The sequence below is a fragment of the Bacillus rossius genome, chromosome 1 (assembly GCF_032445375.1).
Source record: "Bacillus rossius redtenbacheri isolate Brsri chromosome 1, Brsri_v3, whole genome shotgun sequence".
NCBI classification, from domain to species: Eukaryota; Metazoa; Arthropoda; class Insecta; order Phasmatodea; family Bacillidae; genus Bacillus; species Bacillus rossius.
This window is the reverse complement of record NC_086330.1, coordinates 316577473-316600785: the sequence shown is the minus strand read 5'-3', so window position 1 is coordinate 316600785 and position 23313 is coordinate 316577473. Positions and strand designations below refer to the sequence as shown.

Below are 23313 nucleotides of genomic sequence, written 5' to 3'. Positions count from 1 at the left end.
GAAGTCTCCCACGGGATCACATGTCCGCCCCGACACATGAGTAAAACTCCACTGCCACTTTGTGCCATCTTGGGAGGTGAGGAAGTGTCATGACGCGTCAAATTTTCTAATGTGCCGTTATTCCAATTTTACAATCATAATTAGTCATTATTATTTATAAAACACTCGTATCTTAATGACATCTGTCTGAATTAGTTGGCGGAAGGCCTGCTATAACAATAATACGTAACAAAATTTAGATTAATTATATTTGAAAATAAAAAGTCAAGCTGGAGACTGTCTGAAACTTGTTGACTACTCCAGTGGCAATTTGCAAGTGAAAACAGGGAGGTAAATTAGGTTGGTTAATACTGTGGTTAATTATTGGTGGAAAGCTGCAAGGGACGTTCCGGACGTTTATTAATTGCGGTTTCCCACGGGGAAAACCGCTGCACCCCTACGACACACTTTCACTATTAAGGGTTGTTTTGCTAATTAAAAATCACTTCATTAATCACAGTAATTTATAATGTATGAGAACTGTTTGGTGGTGTTGGAATATGGACGTAATCTGTGAAGGCACTCACCGGCGTCGGCGGCTCTTTGACTCACGTGAAATGTGCTAGGGATGTGTTCCGTTAGAGGGGTTTAATACTAGCGGGTGGAGGCCGGGCTTTATGGCCTTCGGAGGGACAACGACAAATTATTTTATTTATATTTTACTGAACTTAGTCCAGGCCACGTGGAGTCCTAGAATGAAATCGTACTGTTTCTGTGCCATTAGGCATTTGAACAGTTTATTTTGTCTTTAAATTATAATGTAAAATTTTATAAGAGCTGAGTTAAAAAAATAAACTCTTACCAGATAGTTTATTTTATTTTTTCGAGCGATCATGTGTTTCACGACTAAGGGACTAAGGTGTGTGGACTGTATAAAGTGCCTTCAGGTAATTATCTCTCTCTCTAGTTTAAGTTATCATGCCCGGTGCTTTGAGCGAGCCAGTTCCTGTGCTCAGATAAAATTGGGAAAATACTTGAGTCATGCACCCATACATGACACATCATTGCCCTGTAACCTAGAGTCTCCTTAGTGTCCACATACCCTTCAATGTGGTGGCACCCTAGGTAACTTACCGACGACGTTGTTAATAATAATATTATTTAAGCCCCCTTAAACCATTCTAAATGTAAATAAAATTTTAAAATAGAAAATAGGTGCTAATTTTAGCTGAACACTTTTTTCAATATAGCCAAATTAATCATCACGAAGTGAAAACTCGGTTGGAGTTTTTTTATCAATCGGTGAAACGATTCAATATGCTGGGCAGCCCTTTCGCAAGCCTTAGAAGCCCCTAAAATTTAGACAATATTGGTGAAATAGGCCAATATTTTTGTTTTGCCGAAAGCACCTTAGTATTTCGCCTTAGTTATAAGCAAAAACTAATATCTATAGATGTTTTAACATTAGTGTACCTTACATGTTATCATACCACAATTTATTAATTGCTCTGGTTTCCCTTCAAACACATAAATATTTCGCCTTTTACTAAAGATTACGGGGAAATCAGAGCATCCTGGCCAGTTAATCGCTGTTTCTCTCCCGCAGCCAATATAGGTAGCAGCCGAACCACCGAGACCGACAGAAGCGAGTTCCAGCTCCGGGCACCAGGAGCGCCCTTCTCGAGTACCTAGATCTCTTGTGTGCCCTAGATCTAAGAGTGCAAGTGCGCCACCGAGCCACAGCCTATAGGCGTGGCCGAGGGGGGAGTCTGAAATGGACTCCCACCCCATGACACCGAACCTGGGCAGAGGTGGCTTCGGTCAGAGGACATCGGCCGAGGCCACACCATGCGAACGACCGCCAGGTCGCAGCCTATTAGGGCGGCAGAGGGGGGAGTCTGGAACGGACTCCTACCCCAAGACGCCAAACCAGGGCGGAGGCGACCTTGGTTCGAGGCCTTCGGCCGAGGTCATGACTGCAGACAACGACCGATAACAACTACCACACGACTTAACTGGAGAGGCAAACGCTGCTGGCGCTGGGGAAGGGGCCCTACCCACTCCCTTAGTGCCAGCCGGGCTGCACCCCCAGCAAGCATGCTCAAAAACTCTGAACCACGACATCTACTGGGGTTCCAAGTACCCTCACCACTGGCAGCGACCACCACCAACACCACCACCACCACCACTTCCAGCACCACCACAACCACGACCTCCATCACCACTCCAGTCATGTCCGCACCACTGGTTCGCTCCTCGTCGCTTCCGTCTCTGTACACTTACCAGCCCACCACCACACCACCGCAGGCCACCACCATGGACACCGACGATGCCGCCTCCTGGTTCGTGGTACCACCACGAACTGGGAAAAGTACCAGGAAGGAGTTGCACTGCTCCGACGTAGCCGTCCCGACTGGCAACCACTTCGGCTCTCTCTCCTCCCTACAGGACACCGACTGTGACAGTGATGGCAGGACTGCCTCGCCGACGCCACTGCCACAACACCGCCGACGCGTCGCGCACGCAAAACGCGTGAAGCAGGACATTACCTCAACCACAGCTACGACCATGGACCGATCCTCTCAGCCTCCTCCCAGCAACTCCCGACCATCCACTTCCATCACCACTCACACCACCACGAAACCACCCAGTATGCCACTAATTGTCTGCCTCTTGCGACTATCCTCAGCCCCATTCATGACTGTGCGCCGCCTCCAGGATGAGCTGACTGGACCGCTCACCAGCTCCCTAATCAACGACAGGACCTCCTTCCACACCGCCAACGCACGAGACCCCCAATACCTCTTCGACAAGTTGACCCGACTCGGCTTCAAGCCATACACTCACCTGCGACCCGATGAGAATACTGACCGACTGGTACTCAAGAGACTGCCACTCGCGACCACCACCGACGAAGTCCATGAGGCACTCCTGAACCTGAATCTACCTGTACACTCCGTCCTGAATATGCGCACCTCCCTAGGCTCCTAGACACAACTGTTCCTCGTGATCACCGGACTAGGCAAAGCAACACGATTATACAGACTGACGACACTGGCTGGCTGGCGGGTTACCGCCGAAAAGTACCGCGGCTCCGGCATGGTGCCACAGTGCTACCGCTGCCAGCGAGCTGGTCACTCTTCAACCAAGTGCCAGCGGGACCTAGCGTGCTACAATATTGTGCCGGTACCCACTGGTCACGCGACTGTACCTCGGCCACCAAACGCTGCACTCTCTGCGGGGAGGGACACTTCGCGACATCGACCGACTGCAGGACCATCCAAGCTTACGTGCGATGCCACCCTCAGACCACCATCAGCGACGAACCCACCACTCGCGCACCATAACAACCCTCTCCCTCCCTGACTGACGCCTGCATGTTCCCTGCTCTCACCACCAACGCCTTGACCAAATGTACCTTACCCCCTCTGCTCCTGAGCCCCAGCCATCCACCTCACATGCACCGGCACCCACACCCACCACACCATCATCTCACTCAACCGACACCACACCGACTGCTCATCCCTGACCACCATGTTAAGTGAAATCATGATGCTCATCAAAAACTACCTCCCACTCATCCGACACACCATCACGGCACTCCACCAAGCCCGCACCCCATCGGAGAAATTCGAAGTGCTCCTCCAAGCGCTCTTGAGTTTTTTTGATGAATCATGCCCCTTCCCTTTGTTTCCTCACCTGGAACACCTTCTCCCTCCTCCCCAAGCTTCCCGACCTCCTGCACCTTGTCCGCGAGGAAGCACCCGATGTTTTGTTTCTTTCCGAGACATGGCTCGCCCCCAACACCCCCCTCCACGTCCCCGAGTACGTCATCCACCGCGCCGACCGTGACGGCCGGGGCGGAGGGGTGGCGCTGATTGTCCGCGACTCCCATTCCCACTACCGCCGCCACCTGACCCCTTCCCCCGGAGCTGAGGCTGTCGCCGTGCACCTGCACGGCCTCCTCCACTCCCTCACCCAAGACTACCTCTACCTCCCCCCTCAACAACTCTTTCCCACCGCCGGCATTGGGGTCCTCGGGCGGCTCGACGCGCACGTCGTGCTGGTCGGGGACTTCAATGCCACGCATCCCCACTGGGGCTGTGTCGCCACAAACCGGCGGGGCATCTCCCTCTGCCAGCTCCTTCGGCGTACTCACTACACCCTCCACACACCCCCGACCCCCACCTTCTTCCCAGCCCAAGCCAACCGCCACCCCAGCGTCATCGACCTTGCCCTATCCTCCCCTCTACCCATACTTTCCGACCTCACCACCATCACCACCGACACCTCCGACCACCTTCCCGTCAAGGGCACCATTCACTAATACCCCCACTCCAACCCCCACCTCTCCCATATTTACTTTCCCAAGGCCGATTGGGATGGATTCCAGTGCTCCCTCTCTGACAGCCTGGACCTCACCCTCCCCTTCCACACCCCGGACCACCTCGACTCCAACATCGCGACCTTCACCTATGCATTCCCAACCTGGGCCCACTCAACCTTCAACCTTCGCCCAATCATGTGCTCATACTTCCTCGGAATGCGCCTCATCCTGGGGCTCCCTCGTGCCACCGCCAGGAACACCCTCCTCTACCTGACTGGCCTCCCCCACCCAGGGCCGGTGCAAGGTAAATTGGCGCCCTAGGCGAAAAACCTTAACCCCCCCCCCCGGGCCGGACACCCAAAAAAGAGTTTTCCTTGTCTCAAAATACATCACGTAAGCCTAAGATTTTGCCAACAATCAAATGTAAGCAGGCTTGTGTTTTTTTTTACTTTTTTACTTATTACAAATCATGAACAGGTCACCGTGGACTAAATAATTACTTATATCAATATAAACATTCCAAACTGTTACAAAAATCCATTTTCATCTAGTTTCAATAATCATTAAACATATTATATGAGCTGTTATGTGTCGTGCTGCGCCGCCCCCAGCTACTTGGCGCCCTAGGCGGTTGCCTAGTTCGCCTATATGGATGCGCCGGCCCTGCCCCCACCTACACCACACCCTGTCCTCCTCAACTGACACCTTCCTCTGCCGCTGCGGGCGCAGTGGCAATCCACTCATCCGACAGCTCACCGACCCACAACCTGACACGCCACACCCCCGCCGACCACTCTTCAGCACCGGACACCTCCGCGATGACGACGACAATGATGACGCGTGGCCAGGGGCTGGCGCGCGCGCCAGGTTACCCAGGTGACCACCACATCTAATAGCAGCACTGCGGACCGACACCTCCAGCACCACCATAGTCTTCTCCTGCCACCAACTGCAACATCAACACCGCCTCTCCGTGCTGCCACTCATCAGCAGCATGGCACCATCATCAGCAGAGCCTTACCCCACCAGCCAGCCACCAGATGCCACACAACGAGTAGCAGAGCCCCAGGGATGTCATCGTTGGAGGAGCTACATCCGTGTGTATATGTGTAAATAAATATTGTCGCCCCGAAGCCCTTGCGGCCATGTATGTGTTTTTCATTTTTCTCTATGTACTTTTCTATCAATAAAGTTGAATTATTGGTGAGGACTCCCCTCGTGGGAGACCTCAATTTAAAAAATAATAATAATTGCCAATTTTATGAGTCAAATGTTTTTGAAAATGTAGAGTAAATAAGAATTTTGAAGGCACTGTTAATTGTTGGCTAAATAAATTATTTTACTGTTCGTCTGATTCTCAATCCAATCTACGGGTATATTCGTTGCTGGCAGGTAAAATTGGAAGCTAGTTGGTATGAAAAAAAAAAAAAGTTAATAAAATTGAAACATGGAAGTAAATTATTCAAATCGCAAGAAAGTTGAATCTAAATTATAATGTGAAGGTGGGGATGATTTTTAAAATTAAAATTTATTTATGAATATTCATCTTAAGATTTTATTCAGAACAATCTTGGGTTATGAAGGATCAACAAAAAAACAACCTGTCTCAATAGCATAACCGCATCGTTTGTGTATACGAAGTGTCAAATGCCAATTTTTCAATAAAAATAAACTTCCTGACTTCAAGTAGGTTACCCCATAAGTGTACCATTTAAACGAGTGACCAGGTTAGGTGAGCTACATTTAAAATGCTTTAAATTAATGGGTTATTGTTGGTTAAGTTTGGTTAGTTACATTCAAATACTGAAAAATTGAGTTACTGTGGTTAGTTAAATTAATAATTTTGTAAGAGTTATGACTTTTCAATAAAATAAAATTATAAATTTCCAAATCTGTTTTCCTATATACGAACCAGCAGATATATTTTCAGATTAAAAAAACAAACAAGTTTACAGGTACCAGGTTATTTCAGATATGTGTAGTCCAAATAAGTAATTTTTTTTTAACATGTTAAATTACGTAGTTCTATGTATTACATCCTCTAGTTTGACATCCATCTGACAATTTTCCACTGTACTTTTACTTTACCCTGTTCACCCCTACTTCAGGATAGGCAGCATAGTAAGAATTGTGTACATTTAAAAATTATTTTATTGTTTATCAGTAGAGACCGGAAACATTTGCGAATTCATTTTGCGATAGGCTAAAATACAAATAGTTATACCTCAGTGCTGCCTCTGTTATTGGCTCACAACTCGCCTGGATGACTGGGCCAATGAGAAACACCCATCCAAAGCTTTATCGAATCACAGGCTGCTAAGCTAGAACATCTCATAAGACAGAAGCCAATGAGTGGGTGGCATTTGACCGAGTGTACGTAGAACTATGGAGTCCATCCTACAGGTCATTGAAACCGCAAATTTTTCCAGTCCCTAGTTATAAGCTATTTCTTCCCAGCAGTTAAGGCCAGTAAAGGTTACTGTAACTCTTGAATATATTCAAAGTTGTAACTAGGTGAAAGAGTTTGGTAATGTATGTGTTGTCATGCCAAGAAATGTAGATATATAATTAAATAGAGCAATTGGAGTAAAATTTTGAATAATCTAGATTGTAGATATTAGTCGCCTTAAGCAAAAGCCTTAATAGCTGTATGTATTTCAGTACCACAGCAGTTTACATTTTAAACAAAAATTTAATCAGGGCATTAATAGTTTTTAGCTTGCACAGGTTTTGAAATCATTTATTGCTGCATGTCTTTCATTTCAGATCATCATTGCATTACTGTATTATCTTGAAGAAATGTCAGTCCCATCTTTACCATTATTCCTTGCAGAAACAAGATTTAGATTTAATGAAGTTGCTCAAAAGAATTGTCGACTAGATTGCAGTGAAAAACCTACATTTTCTTCAGTTCCCAGCAATATTTCTCATAAAACTTCGCAAAGTAAGGTATGGTATTCAATAAGTTTAACTTCTCATGTTTTCCTTTATTATGCATTATTACCAACTTTGGTACTTTGCAGTTTTATTTTATCTGTAAAATCCCAACTGTTAAAATGTTGAGGTTTCATTGCTATACACCAATTTTTTTTTGTTTCAAATAGTATAAAAACACCCTTGTTGGTTACCAATGTTAGGGCGAGTTGCCACTCTGTTATTTGATTATTTTGTCTCTTTATTTAATGGCTGTGTGTGCATAGTTGGTCTTTATTTTACTCATCACATGTCACATTAAATCAAATAATTTTTTAATAAAAAGTCTAAATGGTTTTTTAGATACCTTGTAAATGTAACTTATATAAAAGTATTATTATCTATAAAATTGTGCTGAGAATTTAATATTTTTGTAAGTCGCTGGCTTACAATTATTCAAATTGTATCATCCCTGTGTGCTAAAATATGACAGTGTCATTAAACAATATTTCTTGTTCTCATAAATAGTAGGTACAGTAAAAATTCAATTTAATATCCTTTGTGTGTAGGTCTATTGCCCTTAGGCCATGCAATGTTCTGCAGTTTGGCTTTTTACTAATTTTGATGTTATTAATATTTGTTTACCAAATATAATGAATAAGAAATTGTTTGGATTTAAATATTTTCCTCTGAAAGGTCTCCTTTTAATATAAATAGTAAAAGACTGGCCAGAAAGGAATTTTATATTTGCTGATTTACAATCACTTTTTTTTCTGACTTTTGTGTCAGTAATTTCAACTCTTAAACCATACTTTACCTTTAGGGGCCGGCCTAGTCAGAGGTGTATGTGTTTTAGTGAGGCAGGATCATAAGTGTGACGAACACTGATGCTTCTAGCGTAGTTTTGCCTCTAAGTGCAAGGCTCTAAACTGACAAGCAGTCTTCTCATCGTGCATGGGACAACCATGAAATTTGAGCTGTAACTATAACATTAGCTGGCGGAGAAGTAAAGAGTAAGTTGTAATGTAATTCCCGTTAGTGTTTTCAAGAATTTGTACTGGACGTTTCATGTCAAAGTATTATTATGAAAACATGGGTATTAGTCCTATCCACTCTCCTAAAAATACAGTTTAAAAATAAAATACGTAAACATAACTAAGTAGTACTCTTTCACTGGCAGTGTATTTTTAATGCTTTTCGTAAACGGTCACCACTCTGATTTCTTCCGTAGTTATTCAAATTTTATGTTTTTGTCTGAAGCTATGCACACCGTATGTGTTCCCAGGCAGGCGGGGGCCTTAAATGTAACTTTGAAGTAAATTGTGATTGTTTCATTGCTATATTATTTTACAAGCATTATATTTTAGGCTAAGCTTCAGCCTAGGATTTATGCTAAGTTTTTCAAAGGGTCCTCACTTGAAGGTATCTGTGTACAGTGGACACACACTTAACTGGCCACCTTCTAACCAGGCAACACCTCAGTAATTAAGCAGCTCAACTGAACTGAATAAGCTAGCGGCTAGACACACAATGTATCAAGTCCGTGTGTCATTATCATCTCAAACTTGTGGTGGCCAGTTAAAAGGTATCATGTTTAGATTGTAATTAGGTAGGTTTCAAATTTTGACTCTGAATAATACAACCTATCATATAAAGTTTTATTATGTTAATCTGAAGTCAATTTTTATGCAGGACACCTATTATTAACCTTAGTTTACTACACCAATATATATATATATATATATATATATATATATATATATATATATATATATATATATATATATATATATATATATATAACATATGCATTATATAAAAATTAACAAAAGAAAAGTTTCTTTTTGCAGGATTCGTAATGCAAAATTTTCATCAGTCAATTGTACACAATCAAATCTGAAAACATTTGGGCCTTTAAATGGGAAAATATATATATATATATAGTCTATCAGCAGTAATTATTTTAATATTTTATCAGTGGAAAAAAGACTTGTAGCAAGACATTTTATACATTCATTTGCAGACTTTAAACTGAAGGTGTGAAGAAACAGTGTGCTAGATAATGTGTTGGTCGTGAATGCAAGCCGCTAGCGGCAGGTGTGGCATACAAACTGCCGTGTCTCCAGCCAAGTGGGAGAGGTCAGTGGGAAGCGGCACGCCAGAGTAGCGCCACCAAGGAGGAAGCGTCGGACCGTGTTTCTCGTGGCCACGCGCACAGGCACCACCGCCACAAGTCTCGCCGCGTAGCCACGATGTCTGCGGGCCAGGACAACACGACACAACGTGTTCAGGCACAGTAAGCTACCTTGCTTCTTCTTTTTACTGCACTTTGACTCAGTTCCCTGCTTGCTTGTGACGATGGCTCATTTCGTAATCAGGCTCAGGTTCCGATTTTCGGGTGGATGTGGTTGTTAGTTCACCATAAAAGCAGACTTTTCTAAACAGTAATACTTGTTATATATTTTTCTTGCCATTGAGTAGCTTGATACTTGTTTTAGATATCTTTGTACAGTACTAATTTTTCTTTGGTGTTCCCATTAAAGCTATCCAGTAGAACCTGGCATGGCCATTGTCTAAATATGTCGAATTAAAGAGTCGTTACTGTACAAAGCAATGCAGTTTATTTTTGATAACAACAGTATGTCTCTGCTTGTACATACTGAGTAAGGTTTCAGATTAATGCATAGTCTAAAATGTTGATAAAAAAATTTATTTGTAATTGAAACTTGTTTGGGCTTGATGAGAGTAAAATTTCAAGGCCGAATTTTAATGCAACGTTTTCATGAACAATTGTTGTGAAACGTTTCTGATTTAAAAATGAAAGAGAATAGGTATTTGGCCAAAGCTGTATAAAGGGGGCACTATGCTATATACGTTGTTGGGCTCGTTTTCGTTTTCTTCATTGTGGGGTGATTCGTCCTCCACCCAAAAAAAAAAATGGAACCGAGCGGGATATATGATTGAAAGAAAAAGCCAGAGTGTGTGTGCATGTTCTTGTTTCAGAAAATAGATATAGGTATCATATACAGTCAACTGTGAATGCCTTGAATTTTATATTTTATATTTATATTTTGCATTCCTCCTTATTCAACCAGAAGTGTAGAGATGAGACAACATATATTCCCCGTATAAATAGCGCTACCTATTATGTGTGTGTGTACGTGTTTTTAATTTATTTTTTATTAATTTATTAAATTTGTTGTGTTCCAAATGGCAGAATTTTTTAAAGAAACAGTAACACACACAGTTTTTCTTTATGGTGTGAGTATTTCAACAGTGAGTAATATTTATTTAGAAAATTGTCCTCATTCTCTCTTTCTCTGCCATTTTATCCCTTACGATATACTTTAGAGTTGAGGTTTGAATTGCCAAAGAAGTTTCACTTTTAGCATGTGTACTGAGTTACATGTGATCTTTTTTTTTCTCTCAAAGCAGTTGTAAGTTAATTATTGATTAATATATTCATAACATCATTAAAATTGTATCTCTTTAAATGTTTGATAAAAAATTTATTTGTTTCCTTAAAATAACTTTTTAATAACTTTCTGACCCACAGATGTATTTACATAAGCACACTTGACTGTCATGTAATAAAATTTAAAATAAGAAATTTAAATGTGTTTCAGTGTGTTATTATTTCTTTAAAAAACCATTTTAAGCAGTTTGTTCTCTCTTTGATATCTTCCTCAAAATATATTTTATGCTGTAGTGTATTTTTAAAGCAACAATATTTTTACTAGCTCCTAAAGTGAGATTTTATAGCATGCAATACTGCGCGTGGTGATTGACTTCCTGCCAGAGAAAGGGAAGTAAGCATTTTTGCTCCCAGCCCCTCCCCCCACTCAGTAGTAGTGGTTTTTTTTAAAGGTGGTCTGTGGGATGGAAGAAACCATTGAAACTATGGGAAAGGGGATGGCTTTCTAGGACGAAGGTTTCAACATCTGATCTGCTTACAGTTTCATTTCGAATAGCTTTGGTACGATTTCCCTTTGCATTGGTCCCAGCGGGCAATGGTGTCTTCCTCTGTGATTTTCACTGCAAGTATCCTCATTGGTGGTGATCGCTGAGATGTGCTCATTCACTTTGTCTTGTTATCGCCCAATCGTCGGCATCACTTTTTACAAGCAACTAGTCAAAAACTGACGAATAACAATTTTAGTACGGATATACCTATTGAATCCTCAATTCGTCAAATATAACAAATCTCTAGAATTTTAAATATTTCTTATTAGAAGAAAAAGATTTGAAGAAAAGTATTGGAACAAATGTAGCAAATCAAAAAAATTCACCACTTACATCTTTGAAGTTTACTATGTCTATTTGTATTTTTCCTATTTATCCTATTAACATTTCTCAAGATTTGGTACTTCTAATGTGTAATTATGTAAATAAAATTACAAAATATATTGACTTAGGAAGCTATCATAGTTTGTGTATCAAGCATTTAAAAGTTAGGATGTTTTAACTTTTTTTTTTTTTTTTTTTTTTGGGGGACCTAGATATGGATTCAAGGATTTGAGATCCTTCATGATTTTAATTCAAGATTCACAGTTGAGAAGAGAAAATTGGGATTTGACACATGTTGCAGGGTTACTAGTAGCCAATAGTCGGAGCTGGCCATGTTAGGTATAGTTGCTCACACAGGGCTTAAAATAATATCTGTCCCACAAACTTCAGTGAGGCTCTTAACAAATTCTTTTATTATTCAACTCTATGTTAGTGAGCTATTTATGAGGCAAGGTTCTCTAAATGACTGGTAATTGATTATATTACGAACGCCAGTCCTAATATTCATCATATTGTATTTGTAGCTATTCCACCTTGCATTACTGCAGCTCAATGATACAGTAGCGAATTCTTTAAGTTAAAACACAGTTAAGTCACCTACTAAAATTATTTATAAAGAAATGATTGAGACAGTGATCCTGATGTCTAAAATGGCTTTGCTAATGCAGCATTTATCTCATTTCCTACTTAATTTATATAATTTTAATGTCTGTTCTTTTATTTTCAAATTTACTGTAAAACTTCAGTGGTGTGTATGTTTAATTCACTCAATAAATTAATCAGAGTGTAAATTTTGTGAAAATATGTACAGAATTAGTCGTTTGTCAACTATTTAAAATACACAGCAAGTTTTCAGCCAAGTTTTTCGCCAAATCTTAAAACTTAACTGGGTCAAGATATATTAAATGTTTTTGCTAGTTGTACTATGGGTCATACAGTACCTACCAGTTTGGTAATGTGATATGAACACTGTATATAACAATGGTTCTCTTTTCTTAAATGCTATAAAAAAATGTTATTCTACTTTTAAAAATTAGGGCAGCACAATAGTACAGTTACCACACCGCAACAAAACAACACAACACAGGTCAATGCTGTGAGTACAGTTTATGTATCAATAACTCAGGATTATTTTTGATATGTTCCATATGGGTTTTAGGGGGAAAACATTTAATCTCATTTAAAAGCAGAATACTTTGTCTTAAACTGTTTCCCAACTGTACTTGCAAACATCATTAGGCAAGTGTAAAGCCCGACTGAAGCTTTGTAATCAGTTTTGAACTCAGCGACTGTGAAAGCTATGGCCCAGTGAAGGCCTGGTAAGTAAACTGGTTTGTGCTTGACCTTGTTCGGGCAGGGTAGACAGCCTGGACCACACAAGACTCTGTGTCCTCACCTTTGTCGTTAGTACTCTGCTCTTCCACTTTGCCTCTCGTCGTTGCTTGCCAGGCAATGAATGTCGCTTGTTTATTTTTTTGTGTGTTGCTGTTTGATTCAGGAAGGAAGACCTTGTGAATGGTGTGCCAATATCTGCACAAATGCGTCACTCACCATCCAGTTTAGACTCTGGTCTCCAAAACAGTAAGTTCGTAATGGAGACTATGTTGTACTAATAGTATTGTATTCTGTGCCCAAATCAATAATTTAAAGTAAATAATTTGATTAAAAATATTAAAATCAAATCTTTTGAAGCTAATATAAAGGATGATATTTTTATAAAGTGGGATTACCATATTTACCTGGATATAAGGTGATGATTTTTACCAAACCTGTTTAAATTAAAAGTGAGGGTCGTATTATAATCGCAAACTTGTCTCTTGCCATTGGTAACAGGTTGTGTCGTTGAAAAATACACGCTCTGCCTGTAAGCTGCATCACAAATGCTACTGTAGTCTGGGGCTTCCTGAATCTCTGCACAGGCATGACAGATGAGAGGATATCACTTGGAATGTGTGCTGAGGGAGAGGGTTTCTACTACTTCTCTCCGCCCTCCCTGATGACCACGGTCAGCATTCTTTGCTTTCTGAATGACTGATTTTGAACTACAGTCAAAAAACACAATTGTTTTATTCTAACTGCAGTTTGGTGTTTCAAAAGGAGTCTTGTGAATCACTCTACTGACAAAAGTAGCTCTAGAATAGGTTTAGTAAATATGGTATAAATTTACTAATTTAAATCATTTTCAGTTGCTATGTACTTGAATTGCAATTTACACTCCATGCAGTCTTTTTGATAAACTCATATTCAAAACATTTGGGGTCACATTATATTCAGAGTTCGTTATTTTGGGGTAAGTATGGTACTTAGTGGTATTTCTTACCTATAAAGCAACATCTAATGTATTATTTCCCAAGACGCAATTTTTTTATTTTTTTTTTTTTATTTAGATTTGGAGGAAATTCTTGCAAAATGCGGGAAAAGGTTAAACTAGTCAGCTCTACAATATCACAAATAATTATATTTGTATCATGATTTATAACAAAAAATGTAAATTGTTCCAATAATTCTATTCAAATTTGAGTATGAAGTGGTTGATCATCTTTTCAACATTAAGATCAGTATAGATGAATAAGGATTGGAATGTGGAATGAAGAGATGAAGCAGTGTCTGAATACTTGTGTGGAGAAAACATTAGTACCCTGAGAAAATCTATTGGTTCACTGTGATTTCCTTAATGTTTCCCACTTCCAAACAGTATGTCTGCAATCCAAACTTCAGAGATGTTATATTTAGTATCAGTAGTATGCGTTTCCTATAGATGGATCTGTTCTCGTATATACACACCTCAACAAAAGTTTGTAATACTGTCAAAATGAGTAAACTGAGATATTCCATGTTACATTGACATAGGTACGTTATTCATTAGACTATTGAACCCTGAAATTTGACAATGTTTATTACATGCATGCTTTGTTCTCATCTACAAGACATGTGAACATAGCCTGAGTGCTGTAGCAGATGGTGCATTGTCCCATATCACCAAACGATTCAGTCACTATGTGTTCAGCCTTGCAGTGACATGCCACGTAGACAGGATTAAGGTAGTGGATTAACTTTCAGCAAGCCATACACAGCAAGAAGTTGCAGATCTGTTAAATGTCACACAAAGCAGCATGGTGTGCAGCATGGAGAAAGTGCAGAGAGACAGGAAATGTAAACGGTAGGCCTCGTTTTGGCTATCCTCATGTTACAACACTAGTCTAGGATCCTTATCTCCAAGTGTCGGGCTCACAGACGTACAACATCAATTGCCAGGACTCTTAGGAATGACCTCTCCAAAGCAACAGTGGTTCGTTTCACAGATCAAACAGTGTGCAGAAGACTACATGAAGTTGGTATTTAGTCCAATGGGTCTCAAACCAGGATTGGTTTGAGATTTGACACCTTCTGTACAAGAATATGGAGAACCTCTGGATGACGTCAGCAATCTAGACATGTCCAAGACATCCATATTCTGGCAGAAGTGTTATGTTGTGGGCAGGAATAATACTGGGATGGTGGACCCCTCTCATTCCCATCCAGGGTGCAGTGAATTAGCCCCAATATATTCTAGAGTTGCTACAACCATTTATGTGGCATTTCTGAACTACATTCAGAGATAATTTCATCCCTGCAGATGACAGTCCCCAGATATGAATGCAAATTAACATACATGGCCATTTTAGACCATACAACCCACCGTGGACAATATTCAGGAACTTAATGAAGCTGCACTAGAGGAATGGCACCATTTGCCCCAAGATTAACCTGATGACCTTATTCAAAGCAAGTATGGGGTTGCCACACTCATTACTAAAGACTGCTAGAGAGTTTCAAATTGTGGTTATCTGGACTTAATTTCATAGATATCTTTCATTTTGTTTGTTTGATATATATTGTTCAAAATGTTTGGTTTGGAGGAAAATATGTTTATTAACACGCTTTTATTAGCTTCATACGTATGTATGTTAGTATGTGACGGAAACTTTGAACATGATTTTGACCCCCCTTCAAAACGTCGGATTAACTCGAAATTTGGCATACTTTCAAGGGCCGATGACAATGAATTATTTTAAACAGTTAGACCCGTTATCCTTACTAGGATAATCAGGATTAGCGATTTTTTGTTTTCCTAAAACTGGTACCTAGTGTCTTTGCGCCAAGACCAAGAAGGGAAACTACCAGGCACGCCAATCACCTATTTCTCGGATAAGTTACCGACTTTGAATAAGATGAAATTTTCGGAGAGGGATTCTGAGAACCGGCTATCTCATCCAAGGGAGGCAGCAGGTGCCCAAATTACTCATTTCTCGGATAAGTTACTGACTTAGAATAAACATCAATGACTTCCCAATTTTATTGAAAATCATTGATTTTCATAGTAGGATATATAAAATATTGTGTACTATAGTTCTTCAACACACTATATTGAATATATATTTTAAAAGCAGCCAATATCTACTCAAACTCACTTTAACAGTAAATTGATGTAATAAAGAAAACCCAACTAAAAAATGAAAAATCAATAATAGTTTAAAAAAAACTAAAAAAAACACTTTTATAGAAAATCTGACAAAAAATGAAAAATAAATAATAGTTTAAAAAAAACTAAAAAATACTGTTTAATAGAAAATTCAACTAAAAAATAGAAAATAAATTTTAATAAATTTGAATTAAGAATAGTGTAAATAAGAAAAAATGTATTTTATTGTAAAAAAAAGTGTGAGGTGCATGTTGTCAATAGTTATAAATATTTTATTGACAGATATGAGTAAAAGGATTATCATTTTGATCATATCTTAAAAAGCACCTCACACTTTTTTTTCAATAAAATACATTTTTTTTCTTATATACACTATTCTTAATTCAAATTTATTAAAATTTATTTTGTTAAATATTTATTGTAAACCACCAAATGGTTTAATATAAGAATTCAATATAGTTGTATCCATGTTATTCCAAACTTTTGTTGAGCAGTGTATATTTTGTTTAAAATTCACATTATAACTATAAGATATAAATCCATATTTTGTTAAGACTAAAACAACCACAAAAATATAATTTGCTAAAACAATAAAAATAAATTTATCTCTTGTCATAACTATTGAAAACTGTATTTCTCAAGAATTTTGGATTGAAGGCTGTGTACTGTAAATATCTTTTGAATAAATGGTTACTGGATTCATGCCTGCTGTTGTGTTTCAGCCCCATCAGATGAAATGGTGCACAGGAAAGATGAACATATTAAAAACTTACAAGTTAAATTGTCAGCACTTACAAAAAAGTACAAAGATGTGGAAAATGAGAGAGACAGTCTTAAAACTCAGCTGGCGAACCTCCATCACAAGCAGGAGGCATTGTCACGAGAGAACGACAGAGTTGCCGCGCTAGAAGCAGAGAACCGTGAGATGAAAGGAGACATAGTGATCCTGAAGAACTTGGTGTACCGCCTGAACGTTGCGCTGGAGCAGTACCAACAGAAGTACAAGCCGGGCGAGCTGTCGTTCGTCAAGCCCACAGAGGTGGACGGGAAGCAAGCAGACCTGTTGTGGAGCTCCATCAACAAGAAGGCTCTGTTTCCTTTGCTTGACGCCTACTCGGAGACCATCAAAGAGAAGGATGACCTCATCCACTCGTATGAAATAGATCTGAACAAGTTTGTGGCCAACTGTAAGAACATAGTTGAGGAGAATGAGAAATTACATGGAGAGGTCGAAGACTTGCGTAAGAAGGTAATTTAACTGTTTTATATAATTTAAATAATGTCATAAATTTGATTAAAACAGGTTTTTAAGTTGACTTTTTTTTTTAATTGCTGAGTTATTCTGAGCTTAAAAGTTTGTTTTCCTATGAGGTTAAGTTATGAGGTGTGATAAAAAATTATATTGAATAGTTTTTTTTATAAACAAAGTACATCAAAATTGAACTTCTCTCCTTCAAAATACTCTCCTTAGCTAGTGATGTACGCATCCCCTCATTGATTTAATGATTGGAAGCATTTCTGAAATGCTTCTTTCTGAAGGGTCTTCAGCTGCTCCATCGTGGCCCTCTCAATATGGGGATTGGTGTCAAAAGGTTTTTTCCTTTTAGCACTTTTTTTTATTTTTGGGAAGAGTTAGAACTTGCATGTTGCTAAAGCCGGAGAGTAAGGCTGATGTAGACAAACAGGATCCTTTTGTTTGGACAAAATCTCACTGATCAGAAGCAAGGTGTGGCACGGCACGTTGACGTGATGAAGGAGGAAGCCATTGACCCATTTTTCTGGTCTGTTTCACACATGTTTTAGTAAGTCTTTGTAATATTCGGAGTTTACAATATTTCCCCTTAGAACAAACTCTGTTCGCTCAGTGCTCTCACTATGGGAGAAAAAAAAAATGAGCATGACCTTAATGTTTGACTTTGACTGACATGCCATCTTAGGGTGAAGAGAGACACTCCTTTTCCACTGTAAACTCTGAATTTACGTATCAGAATCATAGCCATACACCCAACTTTCATCTCCATTTATAATTTTGGCCGTGAAAATCAGGATCTGCATCAAGATAATCCTTCAATTGCATGCAAACTGACACATAATTTTCCTTCTGTTCCTCAGACACAAGTCTGGAAACAGATTTCGCAGTCATTCGTCTCGTTTGCAAATTATCTGTTAAAATGCTTTGCACGGAACTTTACGAGGTATTCAGTTCTTCGATAAGCTCTCAAATAGTTAATGGTCTCTTTGAACGAACCATTAACTATCGCAGCGGATCAGGCTATTGGGCTTATTGCTTAAAATAGATGTAGCGTCAGCATTTGTTGCTATAAAAATTCATTCTCCATATTTTTTTTATCACACCTCATATGTCATGATTTGAGTGGAAACCAAACTTTTTCTGTGTAGGAAGTTCAAGTTTTGCTTTTTAAAAAAAAAAAATAGATATTGTGCCTTGTATTATTGTGCTTAAAAAAAATACACAAAAAAATTAGTCCCTTCATAAATTGATTGTAAATCTTAAATGAAATGATAGCGAATGTTAAAAAATGTAGATTGTCAGCAGCCGTGCCTCGATCCACAGCTTATGAACATCACAAACATTGAACACCGACACTGTTGGCAGGAAGCGTAGGGCTGGAAACTGCCGGCAGCCAACCTGACATGAGGTGGGGTTGATGATTCAGCCACTGCCATGTGTGTGTTTGTCGCTGCATGCTTGCAGCACGAGAGCAGGCTGCTGGAGCTCCAGACCGCGCAGCAGGAGGCAGCCCTCGCGCAGGAGCAGAGCGAAGTGCTGACGGATCAGCTGCAGCTGCAGAACAACAAGCTGCAGGAGATAAGCACGTCGTGTCAGGCCAGAAGTGAGTGTGTAGGAGCATGGATGATGTACACCCACTCCTCTAAGTAAAGCCCTTATTCATGCCAGGAAAACAGCGCTTATCAAATATGTTTTTTCCATGGGAGTGTATGTTAATCAAAATAATTTGTTTTCCAATCAGGTGGTAGTATAGCATAATTCCTGCCCCCTGCTACTAATAATAACAATTAACTGAGTATGTGTTGCTGATGTTTTTCTTATTTTTCATAATAAATTCATGCTCATGTTTCTTCTATTATGCATAATCATTTAAGGTATTTTGATTGTGCTTCAGTATTAAGTATTATTATTATTGGTTAGGTTCTACATAAAGATGTATATATTTTTATTATTATTTTCTCTATTTTGTTTGATTCGTTAATATTAATGTGCATTAATTACGTTTTTACAATTTCGAAGCATCTTCTGGTTATTGAGGCTGTAACATTCTAGAAGTTTTAAAAAGAAAGAAAGACTCAGGCAAGACACAGGTGTGACACTCTGTCACCAGTATGTTATTTTTCACGTTTAAAAATAGTCAGAAAACCTAGTGCGTAGGCGCACGACTGTGCAGCAATGGACTAGAACTTTCGCTGGGCGTTGTTTCGCCAGCCAGTCAGAATGAATCATGCTGTGGTGTGATGTTACTTTCCAAATTTTAAGGGAACAAATGTTAGAAACTCACTTTCCTTATATGGTCATGTACCTGGTTCTGTTTTGTGATTGGTCGGTTGACTCATGGGGTTGCCTCCCTTTTGTTTTCACCTCTTTAAGGAAAGACAACTTGTTGTTTAACAAGTTGTCACTCGATTGGTGCCACATTCAGTCGCGTCATGGGCAGCTCACAAAAATGAATTGATATTAAACAAGTAGATAATTTCACACCGGTTGGTTGGGGCCAGGCTGAGAAGTAACCTTGTTTTTATTTGTTTTGTGGCCTTTTTTTAACTAGAAATTTATCCCAGGCGTCATCATAGCCGCGGATATGGTACCTTATTTAAAAGCTTAAGTAAGGGACTTAATTTTTTTTGTAATCAAGCAACGAGCTTCATTGAAAATGTGCCAAAAATCACTTTGAATTATTTAAGTTGTGATCAACGTGTTGATTTGATTGTTTTGATTGTGTTTTCATTAAATAAATGTTTTCATCATAACAAAACAAAAGACTGCATAAAAAACTCTTTTATTTAAAATACAACTAAGTACAAACATTTATCGTAAGAGAATAATTCATCCTCAATGTTGGCAACAAGACGAACTTAAAAACAAAACTTCAAGTCATTGTATATAAACTTTCCAGTGATCAAAGTGTCTTGTTACTATTCTGGGTTGCTTAGACGGGCCAACCTGGAATGTAACAGGGCCAGTGTGCTCGCTGAGAAACTTTTCCAGTTAAAATCAATTTACAGTAATAATATATGTCTAAATACATTATAAATACATTTAAATAAATGTTGAGTAACAATGTGAGATTAAATAATCTAAAATTAAAAAATAAAAAATTCACAGGCCGCATTACATTCCTAAAAGGCACTGACAACTTTCCTATGTTTCAAAATAATAATGTTATTGATATAGAAGATATATTTCAATTCTAATAAGCTTTTTAAAAAAACCTTGACTAAATGTTTTTATTATTAGAAAAATGTTTTACCTGTTAACATAAATCCCAACTGTTGTTTATTAAATTAAATTGCTTCCTAGTAGGTGTGATGTAAACTAGCCCTGAAAGCTTCTGGCTTTTGTCTCAAGATTTCGAGAGCTGCTGCTGACATAAAGAATGGCATAATATGTACTTTGGTTGAACACTCTAGCCATCATCGGAGATAGTGATGCAATGAAGGAAGCAAATAGCTATTAAGGAAAGAGTTAAATATTGTTTGTTGATTCCTCGCATTATTAATTTGTTGCATTGTATTTAATGTTACACAAGTACTGTTGCCATTGTGTGCGCACGGAAATAAAAATTCACGTAAAAGAAAAAAGCGCTACTTTGAAAATGTGACCGAGCAAATCGAACATTGTTACTTCAAGGGGTGGGTATACTGAGCCGAATTGAGGATGGAGGCAATTGATTAGTAGTTGGATAATCATTTCAGCTGATATTGTTGTTAAGATCACAACATTTTTTAAAAATGTATTTGAAATAAATAAGGAATTTAAAAGAGGTTAGTTATTTCACACACTAAGAGTGTGTAATCTTATATAAAAAATTTTTTTAGCTCTTTAAAATTTGTAAGTTACACCTCTTGGAGGGTAGGTAACTTAGTTTAGCTATTCATGCATTTTTAGGCAATGATGATACCAATTAGAAAGAAGTTTGTGTTGTATGTTGCGTTTTATCATCTCATGTTTTTTTTTTTTTTTTTTTCGTTTACCAAAGAAGAGTGCATGATCCAAATATAAAAATAGGGGAGTGCAAGAGAGCACATTAAGACACTGCCTTAGTTGTGAAAACTTATGCTAGAATGAACGTCATAAACTAAAATTACGCTATTGTATTTAAGTAGGGTAAATCACTATTTATTTTTAGCGTATTTACCTGATGTCTAGAAATAGTATAAACTTTAGATAATGGAAACTAGATTTAAAGACTAATAACCAAGATTTTACATGGAAGTCATTGTGCAAAATATGATAAAGCTTGCACACTAATTCTCTTTATATTTATTACGTAATATTAAATTAGTGGGCTTCTTAGTAAATCTATTACAGTATTAATTATAGCAACATTAACACTGTCCCATAAGAACTTATTAATGTACATACAATGAATTCTCATTATAATGTAATTGAAAAAAAAGCCAAATTTTTTTTATACTAAATGTAGGTACTGTAAGAGATGTTAAGTTTGGAGGATTTATATAGTTTGAACATTGTGGTAGTTGCCACTTTGTATAGTTGTCGTGTCAGCAGCTGAGTTCGTTGCCCACACGTGAGAGTACGGCTCCACTCTTGAGTTCCTTTTGTGCATTTTTCTTTATAACTCTAACACGGTGCTTACGGACGAGGCAGGGTTTGCAAGAGTCAGGAGAGAGTGTGTGCTGCCAGGAAGTACAGAGCCGAGGTCAGGACAATAATAGTTTTTGTGGTAGTCACTAGAGTATAGGAAATGCATAAAGCAAACAGGGCGTAGAGTCTGAAGGCCCTCAAGCCCTACCGAGATGTGCAGTGCAGCGGGTGCTGGCAAGAAAGGTCCTAGGTTTGACCCTTGGGTAGCCTATAGTGACTAGACTTTTACAGGGAAGACTATGCGGAATACAAGCAAGAATAAATAGGGAGGTCCTTGATAACGCCTGTAGTATTAGGTAGGTAATTGAAAGAAGCTATTATTAACTCCCGAGAAACTCATCAGTTAGGTGACAAGTGCGAAAATCATGAATCTAGTACCTTCTCTCTCTCCTTACCCAGCCTCCCTTATCCCACCTTCCCCTGTGGTATACTTTAACACAGGTGGTGTCAGCTCACTCTGCATGTTACAGTACCTTATAAACTACTGTTACTAAACTGAAATGTTCAACCATGCAAATAATGAAATAAAATACTAATCATAAGAAAATGATGTGATTCACTTCAAAACTGGTAGTTACAGAGTAGCCGCATTTCAGTATACATGCTTCGTGCAGTGCATTTCATAAAGTAAATCCAGTGGCCTTGTTGAGGACATATTATGAGTGACTTGGCTCACTGGCAGTATGCTCTGCCATTTATTGCTACAGTTTACAAGATTTTGATAAAGCTCTGTGATTCGTGATATTGAACTTCATTTTTAATCCAATGCAATTGGCAAAGATTTTGGCTACAACGCTATAAGCCATGCTAAAATCTAATTGTGTGTGAGAAGATTTCACGTATGAATTCTAATTTATACTGCTACTAACTAACTAATTTAACTAATTTGGACTAGAAATTCCTTCATTTCTACTCTTTTATTATTCATGTGATTTTAAATGAACCCAAATTAGGTATTGTTTTGTAACCTCCAACTATATGCTGCTTTATGATTGTTTCACCCTCATTCTCATATTCTACCTAGCCATTATTCTGTGGCCAGTAGGTTCTTGTCTGGTGTGAGATCTCGCAGGGACATTAGCTGTGTGCCTCTCACTGACCCAGTAAACTCCAAAGGGGCAGGTGTGTGAGTGCCAGTTGACACTTGAAAGCATCAAGCGTGAATGTGAATATTGTGTTATTCTTTGTCAGTTACTGTCAACTGTCACTGACATGGTTGGTGGTTAGTGCTTGAAATGTGCCTTGCATGTAGTTGTTGTTGGTCCATAGTTGGAGAGCTGTTGGGGGAGAATGACGTCTTGAAGGAGAAGTATCACCAGTGTCGTGGAGACTTGCTCGCTGCCCGAGGACAGCTCTCCGTCCTCAAGGAGGAGTACGAGAACGTGAAGAAAGACTTGGAGAACAAGATTCCTTTCGCAGTGCACACCGCCGCTGTTTCTGAGTGTCGCAGGTGCGGGCTACCAAACATTTCACATTACCTTA

At 39.1% G+C, this 23313-nt stretch overlaps 1 protein-coding gene across 2 annotated transcripts in view; it reads left to right on the top strand.

Annotated features, from left to right (window-relative positions):
- The first annotated feature begins 5647 nt into the window (after nucleotides 1-5647).
- The window catches only part of LOC134527936 (protein Cep89 homolog), a 52969-nt gene continuing 35303 nt past the window's right edge, over nucleotides 5648-23313 (top strand). The window contains exons 1-7 of one of the 2 annotated variants that reach the window (XM_063360980.1): nucleotides 5648-5808; nucleotides 7073-7255; nucleotides 9346-9515; nucleotides 13005-13087; nucleotides 16691-17217; nucleotides 18685-18823; nucleotides 23101-23281. In XM_063360980.1, coding sequence (XP_063217050.1) covers nucleotides 7106-7255; nucleotides 9346-9515; nucleotides 13005-13087; nucleotides 16691-17217; nucleotides 18685-18823; nucleotides 23101-23281 — 1250 coding nt within the window. In that variant the 5' untranslated portion in view covers nucleotides 5648-5808; nucleotides 7073-7105. Of the gene's footprint in view, nucleotides 6039-7072; nucleotides 7256-9345; nucleotides 9516-13004; nucleotides 13088-16690; nucleotides 17218-18684; nucleotides 18824-23100; nucleotides 23282-23313 lie in introns of both variants that reach the window. The other variant, XM_063360979.1, reaches the window with a different exon arrangement.